Genomic DNA, 26,631 nt, shown 5'->3' on the forward strand with positions numbered 1-26,631 from the left:
TTACTATATAACTAATTATTGCTAACTAATTAATAGCTAATTAATTGTATAATTTTTGAAACTTACGGAATCGATAGATGGAAGAGGGTCAACTAACCAAAACACATTTAGGTATAGTTTAGATTTTTTATTGTTAATTGAGGCTATTACTAATGAGTTTTATTTAACTGGCTTATATTTAATAGAAAGTTGCAATAAATACTAAATTTTTCCACGTAGTTTACAAGCAGGTAGATTTTATTTAGGTAGGTATAATGCGTATAAGGGCACTTTATGCAATTATTATTATATATAACTACAAATATCTTTTACAACAAATAAAAACTCCTGCTTGCATTTTAAGGGTTCCGTAAGTACTCAAAAAGAAAAAAGGAACTCTTATAGGATCACTTCGTCGTCCGTCTGTCTGTTAAGACCCTTTTATAGCCCAACGTCTTACGGCATTAATAAAGTGAAAATTCCGAAAACCATAACTTCGTATTCATATCTCATTAAAAGTTGCAATTATATACTTATATTTGCAGTTGGAGATGATTTAAGCATTGAAATAATTACACGTGGGATACGTGGTGCCAAAGCACGGAACCCTCAGTGTGCGCGTCCGACTCGCACTTAGCCGTTTTTTTATTTACCATCAAATGATGGAGGAGCTCCAAGATGTAAGCCACAGTCAACTTCGTGGCGGCTGCCGGTGATGCAACTGGCATGATCGCTGGCTAGGAAAACAACCATTTTCGCTACATCCTCACTGAAAGCACATTTCTTCAAAGGCATTGAAGCAGCCATCCCTGAGTATAGACCCTTATTGCTTTCTTCATCAAACCCGGCCCGCTTAAACAACTCCGTCTCAACGGGGCCTGGGTTCACGGAGTTCACTCTCACTCCTTTACATGCAAGTTCTAACGCAGCACATTTCATAAACATGTCAAGTGCGGCTTTCGTCATGCAATACGGCGTCATAGTTGGTATCGGGACGGTGGAAACTATACTAGATACATTAACGATGTTTCCTTTAGTTTCAATCAGGTGTGGTATGGCTTGCTGACTTAAAAGATACGGACCTCGAATATTCGTAGCGGTTAAAAGATCAAAATTCGTGATATCATCCATGACTCCAGCCATTCTCGTGATTCCCGCGTTGTTCACTAAAACATCCAGTCTTCCGTATTTGTTTATAGTTTCATTGATGATGCGTGCGATGTTTTCTTCTACGCTTATATCCGCGATGATAATTAGTGGTTTGATTCCGCTCGCTTGCTCGCACTGGTCCGCGACACTTTTAAGGTTCTCTACATTTCGACCCACTAACGCTAACTCGGCAGATAAGTTCGCGAAATGTAGCGCACAGGACGCGCCGATGCCAGAGCTTGCTCCGGTGATGAGCACTACTTTACCGGTGAAGTCCATTCTGATCGGTAGTTTGTATCTTACTGATTCATTAAAGGACAGACCGGTTATAAAGCGGTGAATATGCAAACACAGAGCACTTGAGCCACAGAGCTATCGTAATTATCCAATTGATTAATTTATAAAACGTGTTTCCCAATTGATTAATCTACGAAATCTAAGAAATGTATTTTATAGATTAATTAATTGAAAAATTACTAAGTATATAAATTAATATATAAAATATATGTCGAATTAACGAACATCGCTCACAGCTTAATTTGCATAATTAACTTGTTTTACTGACTGTTACAGGTACCTACAGTCTTTGATTCATATTTTAATTATTTTTTAAAATTCATATAGAAATATTCCGATCTGCTAGAAAGTGGCAACGTAGTCCAAAATAGAAGCAGGATGTGCAGTTTTTCTATCTGGCAGTTTTTATTAAATTCGGTATATATATCTACGGGACATTGTCCCAAAAAAGCGGTAGGTAGTGTACATCTTTGCCGTTAGGGTTATACTTGTAACTAGCCACCGCCGAAGCCTTCCATTAACCTAGATCTGACCCAATTTAGAAAGCGTAAATTCCCAACTACTTACTACTGCCGGGAATCGAACCCACTTATGAGAGTGAAGTTGATGAAAGGTGTTCAGGCTAATGAGATCGATCCATTAACGATAGGTACCTACGTGAACAGAACAAATGAACACCTACTAGGAATAAGCTGATTCCAGTTCCATGGGTAGGTAGGTATGGTATGTAGAATAAAAACAAATACATTTAGATACTTTTATTGTAATCATATCGGTACCTATGCAAATAACGACATGTAAGAAGCAATTAAATATATGTACAGTTTACTATGTACACTGAGATCTACATAGAAGCTCCCTAATTTTGGCACTTGCTTTACATAAACGTTTTTACCTAATATAACTGAGAATTCTTATAAATTAAATGTTGACATATTCATTCTTGAGTCTTGAGTCTTGACTAAATAAATATAATAATAATTCAATAAATAATAGTAGGTAATTCAATAAAGACATTGCAATTTTTTTATATACCTAACCTTTATCGTCGTTGGTAAACAATTACTTGTAATAATTAGTATTAATAAATAATATGCAATGTGAAACCATTTGAAAAGTAGGCAATAACTATTAGTAAGTAACTTCAATTCGATTCTTTGATCGATTACCTAATGTGAAAATGAAAGTAGGGAATCTTAATAATATTTGTTCGGCTAATATGTTGAAAAAAAAAATTATTATCATTAATTCATGTACACTTAAGAAATCTAATCTAATTGCAATTAATCGGAGTAGATAAATAAAGAAGTCGTATTATCCTATTTAAAAACTGTTTTTATGTTTATCTATGGCTGTTTAAATTGTTTTAATTATAATGTAATAGATGTTAACCATAGTGACGCACTATTTAAAGTAACATAAAACACCGTGACTGTAACGTCAGACGTAGGTAAGTAAATACTAAATACATAGTATATCTATTATAGGTTAGTAGTTAGCAGTACCTCAACTTGCCTGGAAGTTTAAACAACATTTTTACATGAGTTTTTTTCGATGCAAGTAGGTATATAATATGTACTTTAATATTTAAGAAAAGATAAATATAAAGAAACCTTCGCGGCGAAACGCGTATGCGACGCGATTCGCCGGCGACTGACTCCAGAAGTTAGGATTTTCAGTCATATCATAGATTATAGAATACCAAATAATACATAGTGACTGTTTACATAAATAAAGTCTACCATACCTCTTGATTCACATTAATTAATTTATGTGATTTCATAATTTCGATAATTTCATCCATCCAGTTGTTTCATCTAAAGTAATTAACTTATATTAGCCAGATTACCTGTAAATAATTATTGCCTACTAACATTTTATTTTCACAAAAATATATAAGCAGTTTATGTAAAAACTAAAACTAAAGAACTAAATTAAACGTGAATAATGTTAAAACGTATATATTCTAATTCTAAACAGAAATCGATGATTAAAAATATCACAACCAACTTTCTTATAAATAAGTCCTACAGCAATTAAAGTAGGTAACAAAAAGAATTTTATAGCTTACTGAAAGTAAGCTATCATTTTGTTAATTAGATAATCCAAACTCCAAGCCTAATAATAGTGTACACCTAATTAGCTAAGAATGCTTGCTCCTTGTTTGCTTGCTTTTCCATTTTAATTAAGAGCTGTCCCAAGATAGATAGATAGATGGAAAAACTTTATTGCCCAGAAAACAAGAATATACATAAGGAAACAACATTGTGTGCAAAGCTTACCTTCCAGCAGGCAACCTTTGATGAGAGGGAGAGACAGGTATGTTGGATAGTACAATACATACATTATAGTCTTCTTTCAAGACTAAGATACTGATTCTATGGATGAACGTAAGAGTAGTATATTTTATGTCAGCCTGACTGGGACTACCTACTAGGAGCACTGATTATAACTATTTTTGCCAATAAAGTACAAGTATAAATTACTGACAAAGTACCTAAGTATTAAAGAACGCGAGGATTTTTTATGTTTTATATTTCACGTTTTTCATAGAACTCTTAGTGAGTAATCTAAAGCTATATGGAGCAATCCAAAATCTCCTAGCTTTGTACAAAATCATGTGTATAAACACTGGAGGGAGTGCGATACTGGACGTTTGTTTCTTAGATCGATACTTACTTGATTTTATATTTTATTTTTATTACAAAATATCGGACTTATTAGCTTAATATTTAATAAACTACTTTTAACTTTTATGGTTAATTCAGATCTTTTAGATTAACTTAATTATTATAATTAATTTGAGATAATTATTGCATGTATGGAGTAGAATGCAAGTGAAGAAATTTATTTGTGCAATAAGTGGCATGGGTATGGCATTGTGGTGCTATAAGAATTTTTTTCTTTTTGTTAGGCAAACATTAAATGGTAATTATATGTGAGTATCTACAGCTCATAGAAATGCATGCAGATCGAAGAAAGTATCTAGGTATTAAATATGAGTTGAAATGATTTTCGATAGACATTGTTACTTATGTCTATTTTTTAGGACATTTTTGGTACTTAAATACTAGTTTAAGAATTAACGCTTACGCTAATAATCAATATTTTTCTTTGATACAAAATCGCCGACGCTTAGGTGGTGCGCACTTTGACAATAGATATAGACTAAAAAATTATCGTCTATTGCGTTATAATAGTACTGGAGTTGGTGTCAATTTGGCCAATTTGTATTATGTTGTCAAATCGTGATAATCTTCTGTCGCATGTCGAGAATATGACCTTACAACAGGAGGTGCAAGAGTCACAAAATCTGTAAGATGTGCATGATAGGCATTTTCCATTGCTGTAAAAATTACACCAGTAAAAAATTCGTTTTTTTCATTGGTGTTGAGGCCACGTGCATTCTCAGTAATGCGTAGTGTTCACACGTAACACATCTTGTGCCTCTTGTAAGTAGTGTTGTTTCACCATCATAAATTGCAGATGTGCGTCAACTCCGTGTTAAGTTCCTTTACCTAAAAATTAAAGAATCTATATCCTGATGATCCATGCTTGCCTTATTGTTTTCTCTATCAAAACGTTTTGGAGCTAGCATACCTCGCTCACAGCCATTTCATTATGAACCTCGATCCACTAAAGTACTCCAACGAGCAGTTCCATCCAATATTTACATAGAACATTTCTTACTGACATTTCCTACTAAGTCCAGGTACGTTCGACTCCCGATACGTTTATTTTAGTCGACGTCTTGGGGCTGCGACAAGGGGGAGCATTGAACGAAATACATAGGTAAGTATTAGAATGGCTATTTCAAACTGAAATCGTCGTCTATGAAGATGTCAAAATTTTACGGCACTGAACATCAAGTTGTACCTAAGAAGAAAAAAAAAATTCGGAAAGGTTCGTCTTGTTGGTTACCTAAGCTATTTTATTAGTTACTAGAGGATGCCCGCGACTTCGTTCGCGTGGATTTAGGTTTTTAAAAATCCCGTGGGAACTGTTTGATTTTCCGGGATGCCCATGTCAATTACACGGACGCAATCCACCTCGGTACCAAATTTCATACAAATCGGTTAAGAGGATGGGTTTTTAGGAATCTCGTGGCAACTCATTAATTTTCCGCGATAAAAAGTAGCCCTTGTCCATCCCCGGGATATAGGCGAACCCTATACCAAATTTCGTCAGAATCGGTTAAACTGAAGACAGACAGACATAGAGACAGACACACTTTCGCATTTATAATATTAGTATGGATTACATAGAGGTCGTTGGGGGAAAGGCTTACAAAGGGTTTTCTCTAATCTTCTGTTCAGACCCACCCAAGAAAAATGTTGCACTCAGGTCCACAAAGGAATCAGCGTACCGAACACTTAGGCAGTCATAATATAATATGGGCAACTTGAGCAGTTAGTCATTGAACAAGGTAAGTAGGTACCTACACGAACCGTTCGAGTCACTGAGAAGGGATTATGTTCGAGTAGTCACAGTCAACTGATCAAGCAGTCTCGAATATGGCATTGAAAACAAGGTTGCAATTAGATATGCAGTTGCAGCTTGTAGTAAGTTATAGCGGTTGTAACTCCTCCAATAATACTCCTCTGCTCTAAATAATATTTAACTGTCGCTGCCCCTACCGACTACACTTAAATTACTTGAAATCAGTTACGTACACGCATATGTGTATAAGTAATGAAAAAATCCCAAAACATTGGAATCATTTCTAAAAAACTAATTTAACATACGTATTTATTATTATTTGGAATAATATTATTTAAGTACTTATAGTTTCAATTATGACAGGTTTATTTCTGTTAAAAACGGTTTAAAAAGTTATCTAAAACAAACTAAATAATAATACAAAATCCTTGACCTAAACAGACCTAAACTGAAATTTTAAGGTAGATAGATAGGTATGCACGAAATTAGATCATATATTTTAATTATCGAATTCGACCAATATTTTGGTATTGTTCTTTACAATAATAATACTTAAAATAATTAATCAGCTTTTACTAATAATATTATTATAATTTACAAATTGTATACGTACACTCTTATACATACACGGTTGTGTGACAGCAATATATCAAGTATAAACCATGTGTGTAAAGTTTTATTAGAAAGACTGACTAATTAGTAGGTATTATATACTTAAATATAAACTACATAATAAAATAAATTGCAATCAACGATTAATGGACTTTTAATCTACGAATTTATTATACTTAGTTTACAAAAATACCTCGTACTATCACTACTACACTACAATGAACTATGAAGCAAGTTCTCTACTTTATTAAAATTAAATGTTTGATACGATGTAAATTTATCCTACTACCAGTAAATTTACTTAAAACTAGATTTCCTCAGAGAATGACTAGAAAATAATAAGCATCAAACAATAGACCATTCTTAAAATCACAATATCGCTTGGCAATATACTTAGGTCTAAACTATCCATAACAATTTGAGATCATAAAATCACTTATACAGAATCTAATTCTACACAGCAAGTTTACCCAATTTATTCATAGTTTATCATGACGATCTTATATTAAAATAGGAATCATAAATTGTTTAAAAACCTTGTATTCTTTGACAAAAAAAAAATGGGATAGTTACAATCTTAACTGTTTGTAGAACACTGTTTACCGTAGGTAATTATTATTAATCTTTTATAAGGAAAATGTAACGAAAATGAGATTAAAATCAAAACAATAGTCAACAGTTTCAGACAAATCGTTTTTTCATAAATACGAATTTTATTAAATTAAATTGCAGCACTAAACAGTTTTTGTTAAGCCTGGAACACACAACGTACGACGGAAACTAGCAACGTCGCAGCGTCATGGCACTACAATTCTTCGTATCAGATAAAATGTCTTAGAGCTGCAGCTGTTATATGTTCACCGTCGCGTTATGTTTCGACGCTCCAACCGAATGAAATACCTAATCGAAATAAATCAATTTTACAGGAGATTAAAAAAATCGGACTAGTAATTTACCTTGTCCTTACCAAATCCGTGCTGGAGTTACATAATATATTGTATAAATACTTATTTTCGGTTGTTTTGATTTGGTGTAAGAATTGACTTTTTCCGATTACGTCTTTATTCAGTTGGGGCCTCGGTTTGTTTCGGCCTTTATTAAAGTCTATGCGTTTTTCAGATGGTGTGACTCGTGATCGCAGCGGCGCAGGACGGCAAAGTGGGTAACTTGGAAGCTGTTGGTGGAGCGACTTCCTCGCTCCAGGGTGCCGGTCATCGTATACCCCATGTTGAAATCCGCTTGAGTTACGTTCGTTGTGAGATAAAGCTGTGGACAAACAGACCCGTTAATAAAAGTACTTATTTAACATAAGGATTTTGTTTATATTTACTATCCTTTCTACCCTTTCTCTTTCTTACCCTTACACTAACCCTTTTTAGTAGGGAGTGATGACTGATTCTAAGATAGAAGCAGGCTAACCTGAAAAGCGTATCATCAGTATCATCAAGCCCTCGCTAATTCACTACTGAGCACGGGCCTCTCAGAATGAGAAGGGTTTGGCTATAGCCTCCCACGCTGGCCGAGTTCGGATTGGCAGACTTCACATGTCTTTCATAACATTACGGAGAACTATCAGGCATGCCGCTTCTTCACGATGTTTTCCTTCATTGTAAAAGCTTGCTTAAAACAATCCGAACATGTTGGGAGTTTTAAACATACTTTCCTGCCTTGAACAGAAAAAGAATGTACAAAAATTGATCAACTTGGTTTACGGACACAAATGTTTGTGGGATGGGGAACAAGCCATAGACCCCTAAATTGCCCCTAAATTACTTGATTAATTGAGACGAACCTTTTCGAGCACAAACTTGTTTGGTCAGACTTTAAAGGTCAAAAAGATAATAATATTCTTATTTATATTGTCATTGTCTACCTGACTGCACCGTATAAATACCACAAGATAAATCTGCAACGACCTTGTATGTTATTTCTCATGTTACATGTACCTATATAAATGTTTGTAAAACCAGCGAGAAACCGCGAACTTGGCACCCTTGTGTGGTCGCCATGCAATCTACGCGTTCGAAACGTTTTTGTTCAACGTTTCTAACACGAACCGTTAAGGTTTGAAATGCCTTTCCCACGTCCATGTTTTTTGCCACGTATAACCTAACCAAAGTTACAGTTAAGAGTGAATTATGGGTATCTTCTTCAACCTAGACCTCAACATCTTTATTAAGCAAGATTGTCGTCAAACGCAAACCTATCTCACAATAAAAAAAGATTTATTCCTTTTGTTTGCCCTCACTGTCCTTTATATGGATGGTTGGACTGACGTCTTTTATAGACTGAAAATAGTCGTAACTTAACAAGTTTAACGTGTAGAAGGTACAAAACTGCTGGCTTATTCGAATTTTTTAGTAATAAACTATGACTCAGTTTATTGGCACATAAAACGGCAATGTTACAGCGCTCTTTCGTGAGCTCCAACTATTAACGTTGCAAGACGTTAAATTAGAGATAGGCAAATATTAATTAGGCTAAGTGCGACTTCATTGGTGGAAGTAATGGGAGCACTAAATCTGGGTCTGGCGTGCCTGGTTCATATTCACAGGATCAGAGTGAGTAGGTACCTACTGACACAGTATACTAAAGCCTGGTTTTACGCGGCAATAATACCACACTTTTTTGGATAAAGCGGAATTTACATTACGAAATTAGTGGCACTAAAGTAGTTTCACGACATTGATTCCAGTATCAATTGCACGTGTAAACGTCTCATTTCGTAATACATGCATCCGCTATGTAAATTCCGCTTAAAGGTCATTGCTCATTAGTCATACGGTCATTATGTCAACTCCGAGCGAGGCGATTCGCCGACGTTACGGAGTTGATGTAAGTTGTAAGTAGTTAGCGATATATACCATAGAATTCGATACAAAGAATACTAACCGCGGGAGTCGAGGCGGTACAGGTCGGGTGCCAGGTGGCTCTAATGAGCTATAATCTTCAATCTTACTTAGTACGTAGTGGTGAATAGTGCATACTCTGAGTTGTAAGCATCACTCAGAAAAAAAGAGGTAGGTATACCAGAAATGTTTTAAAGTATCTGGAAGTAATAAACAGATTCTTGATACTTTTTAAATAAGGCTTCTTGGCGCCAGCTACACTGCACTGTAACTTAAATGACACTTTGAAGCCTGAAGGCCACCCGGAAATACGCGATGCCTCGCTTACTACTCGATTTTCTCCGAATAATGTATTTTTGTCCCATTGTCATGCATACGTGCATACATATTCATAAATAAACAGGATAATTTAGTCATATTCAAAACGCAAGAGAAGATATTATGTAGTATATATTTCTTTTCCTGTTTTTTTTTATATAAATCAAATTTAGTACTTTTAACTTGCTTTATTAATAATAAATAAAAAAATAATAAATTACAATAGGTACCTTAAAATCTGCATCAGTCCCTAGGTGCTTGAAGGTTCCCACGATGTAAACTGCATTGACCCCGCTCACGACCATCCGCGCGTGGGTGCTGTGCCTGCGCAAATGAAATATAACATAAAATAGATAACCATCATCATCACCATAATAGGACAAGGTTTAAGGCTATCGTTGTCAACGATCCCCCGTCGATTTCCTACGTATGATATTATTGTTCTCATCTCTATCTGCCCTGGTTCGTGCATTCTCGGTTCCTAGATCGGTACATTTGTGATAACCAAATTTCAAATTGCTGTGATTGGCTGAATTTACCATGCTCTTGCTGCGACAGTGAGTTTGAGCCACTAGCGGAACAATGTTAGCCGGTCAGAAATGATTGCAATTAGTCAACCTGTTTGACGTCCGTGTTCTGTTTTCGATTACAAAAAGAAAAAATTGTTGTTGCAATCATCAATTTTAGCAAATAGTGAAAGAGAGTCGGCCAATCAGAGGTCACAACTACCGTCACACTTTCTGTCACACTATGGCAGTAGGCATACCGAGTAATGAAAACAATTTTTCATTCTGTCTAGGTCGAAGTAGGGTTGCCACCTGGCTCTTTTTGACTTACAGGCTACCACCATCAAAAATACGGGGTTTAGATTTGAAGAAATTTGAAAATTTGAAGTATTTGAAGAAATAGGTGGTGGTTCTCTTTGAAATGCATGGAAAGCCTATTTAGATATTTCAGTTTATTTGTAAGTTTTGTATTTTTTCTCTGTATGTTGCCGTGTCTTGATTGGTGAACTGTGTTTGCAATGTGGTTTTAAATAAAAGATTTATTTATTTAAATAGCTTTTAAAAACTCTTAGTGTTATAAAGCAAAATGTTATACATTTCATGCATACAATCTTTCATTTCAACTTAAAATTACATTTAATTTGTAATTCCACCTTCACCTGCGGCTAATTACCTGGTTAGTGGAATTTCGCCTTTCAATTTGACAGTGAGATAAAATACAACAATAAAAAAGCGCGAGCGCAGTGAGCGTAAGTGTTTTTGGTTCAATACAGAAAAAATTAAAGTGAAAGGGAAACGAGTGTAGCCATAGCAAGATTTTATTTTTAAAGCTTCCTATCCATACTAATATTACGAATACGACAGTATATCTATTTGCCTATCTATTTGTTACCCTTTCACGGCCCATCTTCTTTACCAAAATTTTGGTACTTACTATTCAGAGGTAACTTGCATCCCAGACATTTTTTTTAGGTGGCTTTTTAGCCCGGAAAATCCCCCACGGAATTTTTAAAAATCTAAATTCATGCAAACGAAATTGCGGGGTTTACACCAAGTAATAGAAATTCAAAGCGCGAGTGAAGTGAGCGCGAAATGTTTGATATATTTCCAAAAAAAAATTGGTAAGCAAATGCAAGAAATAGTGTAAGTATTATTTTAGGCTTAGGTTTTTGACGGCTTCCCAGGCGCAGTCGCCATTTCTAAATTTCTGGTCTGGTGGGAGGCTTCAGTCATGGCTAGTTATATGGTTAGTATGGCCCTAACGGCCAAGAAATTAGACTGCATCATCACTTACCACTAGAAAAGATTAAAGTCACGGGCTAACTTGTATAAAAAAAGGCTTACATCCTCAAACTAAGCCCCGCCGCCTTGGCTACGACCATGATCAATATCGAGTGGGTTTCGGCTACGCATTGCCGCAAAAGGAAAATATTCTTTCTACTGGACATAACGTCAGTGTTTGATTTCGCCAGCCAGCTTCTGCTGAATTTGTAAAAAACCGGCCATGCGCGAGTCAGACCCACGCACCGAGGGTTCCGTATTCGGGTATTTTTTCCGACATTTTACTCGAGAAATCAAAAACTGTTATGCATTAAAAAAATATGCATAAAAATAAATAAAAATCTGTTTTAGAATGAACAGGTAAAGCCCTTTCATATGATAACCCACTTGATATATGTAGTTATCTTACTTTGAAAATTGAAAATACTAATATTTGTTCATGAACACATGACAGACGGATAGAAGGACAGATGGACAGACGGACAGACGGAAAGACTGACAGACTGACAGACAACGAAGTGATCCTATAAGAGTTCTTTTTTGCTTTTGAGTTACGGAACCCTAAAAATATTTAGTTTTATTTGCCCCGTATTTTATTTTCATAATTACAGGTTTCTGTATCCTGAAATACGGGGTAACCAGTAAAATACGGGGCCTCTGGCAACCCTATTCGGAAAACACTGTCACATTCAAGTTAATGTCAAATATTTTGTTTTCAATTACAGAAAGCTGCATCAATCATTATTACAATATTTTATTTGTTGTGATTGGCTGAATTTTTGAGTTTCAGCCAATAAACAGACTGTTTGCCAATTAAACGTCATAACAATATAAATGCCAGAAAGTTTAACCAAATAAAACAAACTTAATGAGAACCTAGTGAGAATGCAAACGGCACACAATTTATAATACATATTATGTTAGTCGTATATAATAGATATTATAGTAGTCGTTCACTTTGGTAATAGTCAGATTGTCATCAGTAAAATTGATATTGGTTGATGTATCGTAAATTATTGTTTCGGTGACAAATATTTTTATTATCTATTTATCTTTGAACAGAATGGAATAGAATGAAATGGAATGGAATACAATGATAAATTTTTATTCCTGTAAACTTTTAGGTAAACTTCAAAGTGTTTTTGGATGGTCAGAAAAATTTACCACTGGTTCGGAATGCCGTTCCTACGTTTTCTAGGGTTTCGTACATCAAAATGAAAAAACGGAACTCTTATAGGATCACTTTGTTGTCTATCGCTCTGTCTGTCGTGTGTGTCAAGAAAACCTCTAGGGTACTTCCCGTTGACTCAAAACCATGTTTGGCAGGTAACCTAACTGCGTAATTTTGGGTAGTTTTTTTAATCGATAAAGAAAGTTTGCGACATTGTTCAATAAAAAATTTGGATTCCAACTCCTCAATCCTGATGTTGCAGGGGACCTGACTACTAAAGCTAATGGGATTTAAAAAGTGTCGATTATTAATTGATATTGAAGGTATCTATACCAAGTAAACACTTTGTCGTTGACCTCAACCCTGATGCTGTAAGAAATTGCATTCCTAAATCCTGGTGATCCCTCTGGATTTGAAAAGGATCATCCGTTTAAATATTCTTACGTGATACAGAAACAAGTTGCATCCCGGGGACGGGCTATTACGGAGAGGCAACTTTTGTTCTGGGAAATGAAAGGATCGGGATTTTTAAAAACCTAAATCCACGCGAGTGAAGCTGCGGGCATTAGCTAATTGTAAATCTATTTAGAAGCTACTATAAGATAATAGATAAGGTACTTATTTCCTTATATTTTTATTGTATGGCAGCGCGCGGTTTTAAATTATAAATTGCACGTCCTGTCCTTTTCTGTAATACATTTTTTTCTCAATATCTACCGCTTTATCTCATAGCAAGAGTCCGTAAGACATAATACAGTGAAAATAGGCAAAATATACAATTTTTGCAGTTTCCACGTCAGTACCTGTTGAATTTTTCTAACAGTGTAAGCAGCAGAGCTGAGTTTACCATCAAGTGTTGATATGTGGGTGTTCCATAGAAGCTTTGCATCTAACATTATACCGAGAAACACGGGGTTCTCCTTTATTTTCAACATATGATTATTTATTTATCAATGAATTTATGTCATTTAAGGTCCTGGTATTGGGCAGTGTGAATTCAACACACTTAGATTTCTTTGCATTTGGAAGTAAATTGTTAGCAATAAATCAGAGAGTGACCTGTGATATGGCATTACATATAGTATACATTGTCAAAAATTATAATATTAAAGCTTTGGGTATTGCGTGAGGAATAGGTTGCAAGAGAGTTGCAACTTGCAGGGTTTGATGCATGCGCTATTGCCAGCAAACATGAGACATATTTTTATCTACAGGCAACGTCTACGCATAACGGTAGGTAACGCATACGTCTAACGCAAGTTGAAATGTACCAGTGTATTTAGTTAGACCTATCGACAAGTTTGGAGTTGGGTGCAGTCTAAATGTGGCCCGTGTGTTTAGACTGTCAGTTTCTGTCAGTTTCACGTGTCGTCCCCCGCACTTCACCACCCCGCTTGCACAAATCGAGACAGCACGAAATTTTCAAGATTTCTGGGTGTAATTTCTGGTTTTCGTAGTTCCCACATAATTATAACAATATAAAATATATAACGATAATTTTTCTACTACATAATATTCATTAAATTTTCTAGGTCTGTGGTTTTTCCAAATTTCATTAAATTGCTTCGTTGTCTAGAAAAACGAGCACAAAGTTGGGCCTTTTTTTAAAGAAAAATACAAATCTTTGAGCCCCTGTAATTTTAAAACTACATATTTTTAGAAAAATCTAAAACACCACAGACACAGATATTAGTTTCTAGACTATGTCTGCAAAATTTCATGGACTTTGGTTGCTTAATATTCAAATGAAATGGGAACTACGATTGTATGGAGTAAGTGACGGAGAGAGCTCTGTTAACAACACTCGATATTATAGGTAAATCACTTTTATAAACTACTAGCGACTCGCCCCGGCTTCACACAGACCGTAGTTTGAGAGGAACTGTTCATCAATATATTGTTTTAATGTTTTAACCATTTACGCAGTGCACGCCCCGGAAGCCTTCAGGTGGGACGATTTTTTCCGGCTTTTTAGATATTATCATAGATTATATTTGCAAAATGTACATAAATAATTATATAACCGTATGAAAATGCGTACAGTAGTTCTATGTCCACCTCCTGGATTCAGGCTATCTGTACAAAAAATCTGTATGAATTTAATTACCTACATAATTATGTAAAATGTTTTGAAGCAGAGTTATATTAATAGATCTCCGTTTTAGTATTCGGATACGGAACCCTAAAAACTAGTAAAAAATCATAAATAACTGAAAAACTGATTGTTCTAATCACAATTTTTATCAATCACGAAATTCTCTTTGTTAAAAAAAAAGTGACCCGCGTTATCAAGAAACAGACATTTTTCGATACCGTGCCGACAAATAGGGTTGCGTTCGGTATTCCGATCACGTATTCCAGTTACTAGGGCGCAGATCCAACACGTACGTCGCAACCCTAACAGCCGATGTAATGGCAGCCGGTACTGAAATAGACATACACTGGTACGTTAGAAGAGGTGTACCATACAAAATGACAGTTATTTTTTGAGTGGATTCGTGATGGATCCGAAGGGCCCTACCGAGTGTACCGGAAATTAAAATTGTCACTTTGTGTCAAATGGTCCTCCTATTGAAACTATATTGACAGATATCTCATCACTAACCACTAACATTCAGTTCCGAGTACACTCACATGACGCTCACTGCTGCTATAAGCGCCAAAATGGCGAAAAACTAGTTGCTTTAAAAACAGATCGGCAATCGCAAATCCAGGGTGCTTGTATTAGTAGAGGTCGGTGGCAGCCGGCCATTATTATAGCCCGAAACATCTTACCAGCCCAACGAACTTCCCACGGACGAATTAAAAACCTTTACGCGCACCTTCCCACTACTTTTTACTCGTTATTGCCGACTCATAATGTTTGGCGAAATTTCGTAGAGCTCCTGAAATGGGAGTTTGTGAAATTAGGTGCCGAGAGTATCGCTACGTGCACGGTGTAGTCTCGCTAACTTGGTACTTGCAACGAAACAAAAGGGGAATGAGTTCAAATAGAAGTGCCCAAACGAACGTATCTACGACACGGTGCAAAGCTGGGAGTCGCATTCTCTTTGCTATTTTACAACAAAATAGCATTTTCTTTACTATTTTGTAACAAAATGGGATAATAGAATATACTAGTATACCTACTGTTTTAAAGTTCAAACTAAGTTACTTCCGTAACATCGTCCGTATTTTGGTGACTAAGTAACCAGATTTTTAAGTTGTTTGCTATTTTGTGTAAGTATATGTTACCGTGAAATTGTAAATACCGTTAGATTACAATCTAACAGAATCAATCTCGTGAGATTGTAAACTGTCGAAAGATTGTCGAATCTCTCGTTTATGAGATCTCTATGTCGCAGCGACAGTTTAGTGACTAGTGAAGTTGACGTTTACACGTGCAATTGCTAATGCGTGAAACTTATTTCGTGCCACTAATTTCGTAATGTAAATTCGGCTTTATGATTATATCCATAGGTACTTCCATTATCTATGTGTAGTGTGTCTTTCCTTCTGTCACTCTTTCACGGCTCCACCGCCAAAATCATCTTAATGAAATGTGACAGACATAGCCGTCCTGGTGACGGATGTATATATACGTAAAGGTACTTAGGATGTTTTTATCCCAGAAAATAAAAGAGTTCTCATGGGAATTAAAAAAGCTTTCTACATACGAAAGAAGTCACAGGTAGATACTTTCTAAAAGAAATATAAAGACGGTAGGTTTCGGGTAGTGTTTCGTTCGGTCGTTATATAAATATTAAGAGTTACGATAGTGAGGAAATATCAGTTGGTAGGTACTTAAGTGTAGTCATGCCGTAACTGCACCTTTAAACGAAATAAATGCTAAGAAATCGTAAACCTATAAATATTGCGAACTATAAAGAGATGTTAACGGTGGTTTTATCATGAAATACGCGTCGTTTAGGCAAAATAGTCAGTCCGCAATAATCGTTAACGTTAACAGGCTCCTTACTCCTTAGCTCCCCCTATCGCTGCTGAGAAATCTTTTCGCACAATGCAGTTGTAAGAGATACAACTTGAGGAGATAAAAATTCGTCTATTAGTATTAAATCCATACTTCCGTACTAATATTATAAATGCGAAAGTGTGCCTGTCTTTCTGTCGGTTTGTCTGTCTGCTACCTTTTCACGGCCCAACAGTTTAACCGATTCTTGGTGGATCCTTTTGACGATTCAAAAGAACTTGTAATAGTCTAATTCAATAAAAATATTTTGAATTTTGAATTTGAATTTTGAATTTGGTACAGGGTTAGCTTATATCCCGGGGACGGACATAAGCTATTTTTATCCCGGAAAATCAAAGAGTTCCCACGGGATTCCCAAAAACCCATCCGCTAAACCGATTTGTATGAAATTTGGTACCGAGGTAGCTTGCGTCCCTGTAATTGACATAGGCAACTTTTTATCCCGGAAAATCAAACAGTTCCCACGAGATCTTTAAAAACCGAAATCCACTTGGTATTGCTATTGGGTGTATTGATTGTGTAATGTGTGTTAATACTTAATTAATTAATTATATAGTGAAACCCAACTTTAAAATAAAGTCGCAACCCTCGTTTGTCTGTGTATTCACTTATCTGCTTCGTAGAGTTCAATGCGGTTTTCACCATCTCCAAGAGGGAAGTTTTTACAATCAACGCGAATGAAGTCATGGGAAGCTGCCAGTCAAAGACTCATCATAGTCAGTGTATATATTCAAATTGGGTAGGTACTATTGTACACTTTCTGATTGTCAAAAATTGATGTTAGTTATTTTCAGTAACTAACATCATGAATGATAATTAATTACGTTAACTTAAAATAATTAAAGCTACGAGCTATAAAAACACAATATTTGGTATATCTGTACACTACACAGAGAAATAATACTCAAATCTCCATATCGCGAAATGTAGTAAAGCAAGTATACGAGCTAATAAAGCAAGGTGAAATATTCTGTGAACCAACGGAGGTGTGCCTAATAAATAGTATCTCATTCCCGCTAAGCCCTTTGCCGCGTCGGCCATCTTTATTTACGGCACGTTCCCGCCACAGCTTCTCGGTGCACGTACAGATTATGTCAACGAAAATTACGAAGAATAATTTGAGACAAAAAGGAGGCTTCAATTCAGTACTTGTTTTTATGTTTTAGCCTTTTAGTCTTAACACAGACCACCGATTTTAGTCAGGTGCACGTACAGACTATGTCAACGAAAATCACGAAGAAAAATAAGAAAAAGTAGGTTTCATTTCTGTAATTGTTTTTTAGTTTTAGGTTTAACGCAGATCACTGATTTTAATGAGACAGGTAGGTACCGTATTATTTCAGGAACGGCCGGTTGATGTCAGATTATTACTGCTCAACTCAAATGCACGTAGCCATCAAGAGTGTTAGGATTGACTATTATATTGGTGGTCTGCGAGAGGAATTAAAGTGATACGTTTACTGCCAACGTGCACCTACCGCTCGCCATGGGTACTGACTTAACATAGTTAAATAGTTTTGCCTTTAAAAGTGACCCGAACAATATATGATCCGAATTTCATGTAGGAGAGCAAAAACTAGTAAATAAAATAATGCATAGAAAAGGCCTGTGTGTCTGCTTGTTATCTTCACGGTCCATCCGTCTAACCAATTGTGAAGAAATAGCTTGCAATTCGGAAACGAACAAAGGCTACTTTTATCCCAGAAAATCAAAGAGTTCCCACGGGATTTTTAAAAAACGCGTGCATCGTCTATTAAATGATAAAGTAAAGAAAAGGTCTAAAATTAGTGCTATCGTTTTTACAACGTTATGTGCCCTATGCGCAAAAGGGTAGCATGAATTTTTGTAACTTTTTGACCCAGTCAATTTATAGTGTGTACACCAAATAAGCGCCATATCAAGCAGTTTGTTCATAAGTTACGATACAACGTTAATCTCCCGGCCGTTTGTCATACTACGGTTCAGCACTTGTACCTACCTGGAGGCTGGGAGCTGGCGGTTAATTACGAAAACCACGTTCTACGCGCCGAATGATAGACTGCTTCCTAGTTAAAGCGCGGGAACATTAAATTTTCTTTAAAACCTGCTCTTAGGTGCTAATAGCTTCCCGTGGTAAATTAACATCCGGTGCTGTTGCTGTTTCACTTTTTAATGTTTTAAAAAAGGTAGAAAATACCTAGGTAATAATATGAAATGTTTTTTATTCCGTTACAAGTTAGCCCTTGTCTGCGATCTCACCTGGTGGTAAGTGATGATGCAGTCTACGATGGAAGCGGGCTAACTTGGAAGGGGTGTGGCAGTTTTATTAAACCCATACACCTTTACAGTTTCGATCTTTCTGTGGAAATTTTAATTATGTAGAACCAATAAACAAACAAACTTGTGCATTTTATGTTTCGTATGTTCAGTGGTTATTTCCTTTACCTTTTTTATGTTTACCTGGTTTATTGTCGTTAATAAAAGCGTACTTAATCATTATTTACTATAATATTGTATGTAAATAGAGAAGGGCAGTCGTATTTACAAGGTCGACCTTGTTTAAGTCACTGAGTGAGTTTACGAGTATGTAAGTTATATGAATGCTCAATGTGACCAATAGGTACGGCTCTTATAGAAGTTGTATCTATTGCAAGGAATTGTATACAGGCATTTTGCGGAAGAAATCGTCGCCGTCGTACTCCGTAATGTAGATTTTTTTTGTACAGAATATCCTGCTACCGTCAAACTGTGTGTCTGTACCTTCTAGTTCCAGCTACTTCGACCACTTTGCATCTCGACCGTCGCCACCAACAAGGCTTCAGCGTCCAGTAAGATGAGGAGGCACTCCGCGCCCAACCTTCCTCAGGAAATAATAGCACCTGGCAACAAAGATACAATTTATCAATAAAATCTTATTCACCAAACCACCTATGAGTAATTTTACATGAGTATATCTTTTTAATTAACGAGCAAAAATTATTATTAATAAAGATTCCTCAATCGTAAAACAAAACGCTAAACTTTAGGGCCCATTCAAATAAATAAACATTCCTCGCAATTGCAAACGAAGAAACTTAGTTCTGTCTTTCATCGTGCCCTTAGGCAAAGACTCCATGAAACATTGGGAGTGAATTTGCCAAATTAGAAAACTTTGCCAGGCTTTCGACGGCGGGTTGAAAAATAGCTTTTTGACTAAAACTAATATTACCGGCCAGAAACAAAACATCGGAGTTGTAACGAAGTTGTTGCAGCGCTCGAGTTTACAACCGCGGGCGATGGGAGTCTAATCCGTTCGCTTCGCGTTTTCGTCGAGGCAAAGTATTTCCTCTCGCAGAGTCAGCGATAACGCAAACGTGGAAGCATATTGGCTGGTAGACTCGTACGCTCGATTGCCTCTCGACATTCCGTTCTCATTTTCTTCGTCGCGACTTGAACAATATTTTTTTTTTCTCCTTAGGAGTTTTCCTGCTTTCGACAATATTGCGCCGGTTTCAAAGAGGCGCACTCGTGAGGGATGAAATCGGTTTCACGTCGAGTGAACACACTAATGATTGGGTTCCGGACACGGGGACGTCTCGTGCGGGGACAATGCCCGCGGAACCCCGGTGTCGACCCTTTGACGACTGACTATTGTTTAATGGTTTTAAAAGCGTTTCAATGTTACCGAGTTTGAAATGCAAAACGACTATGCGAAACTTTTTTAAGGTTCGCCCGCGTAGCTGGCTGTAGGTAGACAGATGCATGTGGAAACTACATGTTACAAAAACCTTCAATTTAAATCTGAGTTCTAAGTTTACAATAATAGGTTAAAACGTTATCTTTCAAGTGCTTTTATTCATCAAAATCACTCAAGCATCTAAAGCAAAGTAGATATAAATAAAAAAATACAACCTACTTTAATGAGTTTTGACCCAGACAAATTAAGGTGTGCAAGGTTTACAGCCTGTCGATAATTATGTCGTATAGGAACAAACATAAATTGCTTGCACAAGTTTATAATTGATACAGCCATCTTATGTAAAAATAATATCTTATGTAATAATAATGTTATCTTATATAAAATATAAATACGTAGTATAACAGGAAAAGACCTAGGTTATAATTTTATTGAAATAGAACCAATATTTCAGCACAAGTAAATCAAGCTCTACAAGTACGTCATTCAAAGCAGACAGACTACTCGAACGAGGCGTTTAAAATTCAAAAACCCTTTGCGGTGGGCAGAGACACTTTTTCACAGACCCATTGCCATGTCACCGCTGAATGAGAGACCCTGGAGAGACCAATTAAAAGGCGTCCTTGTAAACACTCGATCAATTAACTTCGCCCAATGCCATCGACGTGAATCGACGTACGGTTATTATTTTAATTTATTCATTAAATTTTCAATAGCGAGTATTTATTGAGATGGTACAATTTTACACACTGATTCACAATATTTTACTGAGGATTAACTTATAAAATGATAAGTAGAATGGAGGACGTTTTATATCAGTGTTGAGCACATATAGCTCATAACATATAAGTATTTAAAAAACCGACTTTGCAAACCACTACAAAGTATAAAATAATCATTTTGTTTCTACATGTGTAGGTTATATAGGTATGTTGAAGTCGGGCGAGCTTCGCGCTTTGATTTCTAAGTAGGTACCCAATTAGTTTCTTTTATTTTGCTGGCCTAATTTTTTAATATTTTTTAATCTTGTGGATTTCGTTATCACAAAAGTTAAAACATTTCATGAGGAACATATTATGATAAAAAGAAAATTACATTTCTATTCTAATTTATTTTATTTATAAATTGTGTTTCTGTAAAATTAAATTATTTTCATAGAAAGAAAAGTTCTGAGTCACTAACTAACTCATCAACATCCAGCCCAAACCCTATAAACTAGAAAATTGAAACAGAGGTTCCCGTTATAATGTAGACAAGAAATAAGACCGAATTTTGGCGGAATTTCTAGTTCTATACATGTGTATATAAACTTCATAACATAGGTTAGATTGATGCATCAACCATGTTCCTCGTTAGTTCCTGTTTTCAATTTGAACTGCAAACGTCTGTAGTTAACTAATCTGTACTAATTGGTTATTGCATCACCCGTGATGGATCGGGAAGGTCAGACGGCGAGCTTTATTAGACCTAATCGATGTACAGTGTAGGAATTGATCAATCCATCTATGTTTACGTACCTACTTAGAGTCTAACTAGCTGATACTCGTGCTTCGTCCGTGTAAATTAATTTAAGTTTTTAATTATTATTATCATTTTCATGCAAAATATCACGTCGATCCGTTGCTCTGTTGAGGAGTGATTGAAGTACAAACCAATAAAAAAGCACACTATCGCATTTACAATATGGATAGTGAATTGCAACAGGCTCGTATTCAGCACAAGCATACATTCATACTATCCATACATACTTCCATACTAATATTATAAATGCGAAATGCGTCTGTCTGGCTTTCTGTCTATCTGCTAGCTTTTCACTGCCCAACAGTTTCACCGATTTTGATGAATTTCGGTACAGAATTAGCTTACATCCCGGGGACAGACATAAGCTACGTACTTTTTATCCCGGAAAATGATAGAGTTCCCACGGGATTCCTAAAGATCCATCCGTTTAACCGATTAATATATTTCGGTACAGAGGTAGCTTGCGTCCTTGAAACTGACATAGGCAACTTTTATCCCGGAAGATCAAAGAATTCCCACGGGACTTTTAATTCGCACTGGGCCAGCGTGGCGGACTTTGGCCTAAATTCTTCTGAGAGGAGATCCGTGCCCAGTAGTGGGCCGGTAAATGATTGATTACGATAAATACCTACTAATATTATAAATGCGTAAAAACTTACGAATTAAAACCAACCAGCCTCCCAGTAATTTACTCGTAAGTAAATTGCATTATGTAAGTATGTAGGTAGTTATTAAATTGTATGACGCAAATTAAAATGCCGCCCACAGGATTTCGCGATAAATTAAGCTGTACTCGTTTTCAGCAACAGTTATTTTTCATTTGATTGCGAACACAGATCACTCCAGCAGATAGTCACGTCCAGGTGCTCGACGCCACTCCACTCTTGGCACGAGTCGACACCCATGATACATTATAATACTGGAAATGCTCTCCAAAGTAATATTTTGTGTCTTTCCTTAGTGTCTGTCTGTGTGCCCGATCTTCAGCTTTTCACGGTCCATCCGTTGGCCAGCGGGGTACAGACAATGGCTAATAAATCCATACTAATATTATAAATGCGAAAGTGTGTCTGTCTGTCTATCTGCTACCTTCTCAGGGCCCAACAGCCGATTCTGACAAAATTTGGTACAGGGTCAGCTTATATCCCGGGGACGGATATAGGCTACTTTTTATCCCGGAAAATCAAAGCGTTCCCACGGGATTCCTAAAGACCCAACATAACCGATTTCTATGAAATTTGGTACCGAGGTAGCTTACGTACGTCCCTGTAATTGGCATAGGCAACTTTTTATCCCGGAAAATCAAATAGTCCGCACGTGATCCTTAAAAACTTAAATCCACGCGGATGAAGTCGCGGGCATCCTCTAGTAATTTATATTATAATAAGTACTTCTCATACTAAGAGGAGACCCGTGCTCAGTAGTGAGCTGACGATGAGTTGATGATGATACTGACTTCTGGAAAGTGTCTCTCTTTTTCTATCTCTGATATCTCGTCTTCTATGACCCCGGAAGTTGCGGGAAGCTTTGCTGCGCGATTACACCTGTAAGTTTTTACGTACTCACTCCTAGCTTACTTAATTAGTTGACAGCAAGTTCATTAAGGTAAATGTAAGAGTATTTACATTACTCGTAGTAAAGTCGTAAGTTAATCATGTAAGCTACTTACTTACTTACAGGTGTATTCGCGGCCTTAAAATATGAAGTGATAGCATTATTTGGTCAAGCCATAGATTTACAATCGTCTTACCTACTGACGTAAGGGCCGAGCAATTACGTTCACGGAAGTGGCTTAGCTAAGGTTAAAAATCAAAAAACATTGAGACTTTTTGTGGGTTTGATAATTATAATATTAACATTAATCAAGGCCTTTTCACTAATTTTTAAGAGGCCCACTAATAAGTTATGCCAAAAAACTCATTACATCATAGTTACGCTTACAAAAACGACACAAAAAAGTGGAAGACGGTGAAGATGAAAAGACAATGACTAGGTTAGTTCTGATCAGGGTTTAAAGGATATTAATAAAGCTGTTAGAACTGCAAGAGGCACAAAAATGACTTATTTCGTTTATCCACCCTAAGAACCATCCTAAGATGTACCTACTCGGAAACGTGTGTCTATCTATCCTACCCGGACTAAAAAAAAAGATTCCGACGGATTGAGAACCTCCTCCTTTTTTGGAAGTCGGTTAATAATATGTACAAATTCCATTGACGGGACGGATAAATGGACACGCGTTTCCGAGTTTACACCCTAGGATGGCTGTTTTAGGGTGAATAAACGGAATAAATGGAAAAAACTTCACGCAAAGCATTTTCAATATATGCCTACTGAAAATGAGTTTAGGAAATTAGTACAGTTAGCAAGCATAATATCATAAAGCTATAAAAATTATATGACAACAAGAAAATAATACGGTTTCGCAATGTGATGTGTATCTAAAAATTATTTAGATATTATTACATGCTCAACAACGATTAGTGATTCCCTAGTTTATGCGTTGCAGTAGGTAACTTTGATGGATAAAATATATTGAGCATCAATAGAAGAAATGTGTTTGTTTAAAGATGATAATAGAATAAATATAATCAATCAATCAATCAATTTATTGCAAATTTGGGTATATACATTGGTCTTAATCTAAGCTTATAATAAGAACAGCCAAATTTAGCCTTACGGCATGCAATATTTTACACATTTAAAGTCAAATGGAATAAATACTCAGTTTCATATGGATAAGTTTGGTAAAAGTGTAGTATTGAATTATATCTCAGGTAGATGGTACCTAAATTCTTCTTGATAATAACACATTTTATTTAATTTTATGTTATTAAAATACAAGATGAAGATATTTATCAGCTTGAAGTTACTAAGAAGATTAATGGGGAATAATTAAAATCAAATCATACATAATTAATTTCTAAAGTACGCGTTATTTCGCTTTGTTTTAGAGTATGAGAGAACGAGTTTCTATAGAATCTTCATTCGATATCTTCGCTTTGGTAGAAAAATGTTAAAAAAATAATTAGATTTTAGGATCTTCAGGAAAAGGAAGTTTTGTACACAAAAAAAGAAGTCTCTCATATCAAAATAAAAAGACAAATAACAATATAACAACAAAATAAATATCTACTAGAATAATAAAACATTTTTCAAATTAATGCAATGAGCTTTATTCGATCCTGTTAGTGAACGATAACCGATCTAACGTTAGTAATATTCTGTGATAAATATTTACCGAAGCTTAGTATACTATATTTGAGAATTTTCTTTATAATATTTTTCCAATGCATATGTCATTTCCAGCATGACAGCAGTAATTCCTAGTCAAGTGCAGTTTGGAGGCCCGAGCGCCCGTAATTGGATTATGGATTTCGTCTGGACTACGAATACGACGTGCGGATTACTACTGCCTAAGGGATTCCCGGTGTCACGACTCACGGCTCGCGACTTACTGCATATAAATGCTATAAAAATGTTCCTAGTGTAAATCCTTGATTTCTTTTTAATATTTTTACAGCTGCAGTAGTTCTGGAACTAGTGAGTCTATGCAGCGACTTGGAGGATTTCACGCCTCAAGGCCGAACAGACTGATCTTGACGAAATATGTCATATATTTAATTATATGATATTTCATTCCCGTGGATATGGGTTTTTAAAAATGCCGTGGGAACTCATTGATTTTCCGGGATAAAAAGTTGCTTATGTGCTAATCCAGGGTATAATCTATCTCCATTCCAAATCCGTCCATTAGTTTTTGCGTGAAAGATTAACAAACATCCATACATACACACAAACTTTCGCGTTCATATTATTAGTAGGCTTGCACCTAGCAGACGGATTATTAGTTATATTTAGGTATTATTATATCTACTTTTTATATCGGAATATCAGTGTTGCCACGAGCTTTTGAAAACCCAAATTCACACCGATGAAAATGAGAGTACCTATCGTCTAGTATCACACATACTTTTATTTACATAATTATATTATAAAGTAAGTATAATTATTATTATTATAGTAAGTAGTAGATGATGCCCGCGACTTCACCCGTAAGATTTCAGCTTTTTAAAAATTCTGTTATTTTTAGGCAATCAACTAAGAACCTATATTTTTTGATCCCTGGTCAAAACACATCATGATTGGCCTACATCCCTCGTCTCCCTTAGGAATATAATATACGAAAATGTCTACTTCAATCCCACACGTCCTCAGAGGACGGCGATTGCGACAGCTTATCACACTTTTATATCGAAAATATTGTTTGTTCGATTAAGATAGTTTACTTAGGTTCTGGACGCTTGTAAAAATTGATTTATGGCGTGTTGAGCCATGCGTGACGCGAATCGAGTATGAGATTAGTTTTGTAAGTAGGTAGCTATATTGTATTTAACATACAATATAGCTACCTACTTACAAAACTAATATTGTATGTTAAAGTTTACAAGTTTTACGAAATATATTTATTTCATTACGTTCAATATTTTATTTTCATTATTTATAAGGTACACTTACATGACATGACATGTAAATTATTTATTATTGTAAGAGTGCAAACTTCAAATACCAAGTATACACTGAATTAATATCGTCGACAAGTATAAATTGAATAACACCCCCGACATGTGAAGGTTATAGTAACTAGAAAAGAGCTGATAACTTTCAAACGGCTGAACCGATTTTCTTGGATTAAAGCTAAGAACTTTCTCGATCAAGCCACCTTTCAAACAAAAAAAACTGAATTAAAATCGGTTCAATAGGAGCTATGATGCCACAGACAAATACACACTTCAAACTTATAACACCCCTCTTTTTGGGTTGGGGGTTAAAAATGTGGTAACTTAACTAGCTAGAGTGAAAGCTACCGGTTAATAATTTCA

At 35.9% G+C, this 26,631-nt stretch overlaps 2 protein-coding genes across 3 annotated transcripts in view; both read right to left on the reverse strand.

Annotated features, from left to right (window-relative positions):
* LOC123873541 overlaps positions 1 to 26,631 on the reverse strand; it is an 83,150-nt gene that overhangs the window by 7,374 nt on the left and 49,145 nt on the right. The window contains exons 2-5 of one of the 2 annotated variants that reach the window (XM_045918403.1): positions 19,312 to 19,430; positions 9,875 to 9,968; positions 7,593 to 7,743; positions 5,307 to 5,316 (exon numbers count right to left, since the gene is read on the reverse strand). In XM_045918403.1, the coding sequence (XP_045774359.1) occupies positions 5,307 to 5,316; positions 7,593 to 7,743; positions 9,875 to 9,968; positions 19,312 to 19,430 (374 nt within the window). Of the gene's footprint in view, positions 1 to 5,306; positions 5,317 to 7,211; positions 7,744 to 9,874; positions 9,969 to 19,311; positions 19,431 to 26,631 lie in introns of those variants that run through there. The other variant, XM_045918404.1, reaches the window with a different exon arrangement.
* LOC123873537 (3-oxoacyl-[acyl-carrier-protein] reductase FabG-like) lies at positions 113 to 1,443 on the reverse strand. The gene has a single exon (XM_045918400.1). It carries the CDS (start codon positions 1,405 to 1,407, stop codon positions 625 to 627), a length of 783 nt encoding a protein of 260 aa, XP_045774356.1. The 5' UTR covers positions 1,408 to 1,443; the 3' UTR covers positions 113 to 624.

This window comes from Maniola jurtina, chromosome 17 (genome assembly GCF_905333055.1).
Source record: "Maniola jurtina chromosome 17, ilManJurt1.1, whole genome shotgun sequence".
Lineage (NCBI taxonomy): Eukaryota > Metazoa > Arthropoda > Insecta > Lepidoptera > Nymphalidae > Maniola > Maniola jurtina.

Excerpts from the sequence above, each read along its gene's own strand:
- LOC123873537 (XM_045918400.1), bottom strand. The coding sequence starts at position 1,407 with ATGGACTTCACCGGTAAAGTAGTGCTCATCACCGGAGCAAGCTCTGGC.